The sequence below is a fragment of the Arvicanthis niloticus genome, chromosome 1 (assembly GCF_011762505.2).
Source record: "Arvicanthis niloticus isolate mArvNil1 chromosome 1, mArvNil1.pat.X, whole genome shotgun sequence".
NCBI lineage: Eukaryota > Metazoa > Chordata > Mammalia > Rodentia > Muridae > Arvicanthis > Arvicanthis niloticus.
This window is the reverse complement of record NC_047658.1, coordinates 10,008,339-10,010,027: the sequence shown is the minus strand read 5'-3', so window position 1 is coordinate 10,010,027 and position 1,689 is coordinate 10,008,339. Positions and strand designations below refer to the sequence as shown.

Here is a 1,689-nt window from a genome sequence, read left to right as displayed (position 1 = left end):
TCTTTTATTGAATATGTTATTTAATCAATTAAGGTACATTCCATTTTTAGATTCCTCTCACTCCTAATAATATTGAATACAAATGATAAAATCTGATGATGGACTCTTTAATTTACTATTGATTAAGTGATTTTATTGAGTAGGTTACATCCCATTGGCAGCCTCCCCTCCCTCCTACTGTATTGACTTCTGATGATGGAATCACATACTCATACTGATCTCTTTCCTGTCTTTATCCAGATGTAAAGGCCCATGGTCTGTTAAAAAATATGTGTTATTGTATAGGTTATTGAACTATGTAACCATAAAGATGTAGTTGCAGTGCAGTTTATCTCAAAAGAAAAGTAATTCAATAAGTATAAAATTTTATTCTGAGTTACTGTGCATGCATTGTACTCCGGGCAAAGTTCCTGTATTATGATAAAATAGTGTCTCACTTATCAAGAGACAAAATCATCCCAAATCTAGTGGTAAATATGGACAATAGAACAGAACCCGAGGACAACAAACCCGAGGACCTAATCATGACTGCAGAGTCAAGTAAAGCCCTCTCCATATCTGCTCATGATAACTCCCTGAAAACCACTGAGGAAGTGACTCTTCAGATCCTCTTGCTTTGCCAGTTTGGAGTTGGGACTGTAGCCAATGTCTTTCTGTTTCTCCATAATGTATCTCCAGTCTTCACTGGTTCTCAACAGAGGCCCACACAGGTGATTTTAAGCCACATGGCTGTGGCCAATGCCCTGATTCTCTTCCTCACTATATTTCCAAACAAAATTATGACTTTTGCTCAAAGATATCGTCCAACTGACCTCAAATGTAAATTGGAATTCTTCACTCGTCTGGTTGTAAGAAGCACAAACTTGTGTTCCACCTCTGTCCTGAGTATAAATCAGTTTGTCACTGTTGTTCCTCTTAATAGAGGTAAACTTCTACTCAGAGGATTTGTCCCAAATTTGGCAAGTTATTCTTGTTATAGCTGTTGGTTCTTCAGTGTCTTAAGTAACATCTACATTCCAATTAAGGTCACTGGGCCACAGATTACAGATAATAACTCTGACTCTAAAAACAAGTTGTTCTGTTCCACTTCTGGATTCAGTGTAGGCATTGTCTTTTTGCAGTTTGCCCATGATGCCATATTCATGAGCATCATGATCTGGACCAGTGTCTCCATGGTGCTTCTCCTCCACAGACATCACCAGCGAATGCAGCACATCCTCACTCCCAATCAAGTCCGCAGAGGCCATGCTGAGACCAGAGCAACCCATACTATCCTGATGCTGGTGGCCACTTTTGTTGGCTTTTATCTTCTAAATTTTATTTGTATCACCTTTCACAGCTTTTTAATGGATTCTCCTCTCTTTGTGAGGCATGTAGCTGAAGTTTTGATTGCAGGCTTCCCCACAATTTCTCCCTTACTGTTGATCTTCAGAGATCCTAAGGATCCTTGTTCTGTGCTTCTCAGCTGTTGAAAGCCAGAGCCACTAAAAATGTTTAACACAGAATATATCATCATTAGTTCCATTAAAATATTTTTTCCATAAATATATGTTAAACATCTTTTGTATGAACAAGTCATGGTACTCACTACTGCTCAACACATCAAGAGGAAAGAGTAAAGGAGACAAAAGCAGCTACTGCTCAGGAACATTAAGAGGTTTAACATCCAGGACCAAGAAGGATACCAAG

At 38.7% G+C, this 1,689-nt stretch overlaps 1 protein-coding gene across 1 annotated transcript; it reads left to right on the top strand.

Moving 5' to 3' along the window:
- Nucleotides 1-476: 476 nt before the first annotated feature.
- On the top strand, nt 477-1,472 carry LOC117720274 (vomeronasal type-1 receptor 4-like). Its single transcript, XM_034518727.1, has one exon. It carries the CDS (start codon nt 477-479, stop codon nt 1,470-1,472), a length of 996 nt encoding a protein of 331 aa, XP_034374618.1.
- The last annotated feature ends 217 nt before the right edge of the window (nt 1,473-1,689 follow it).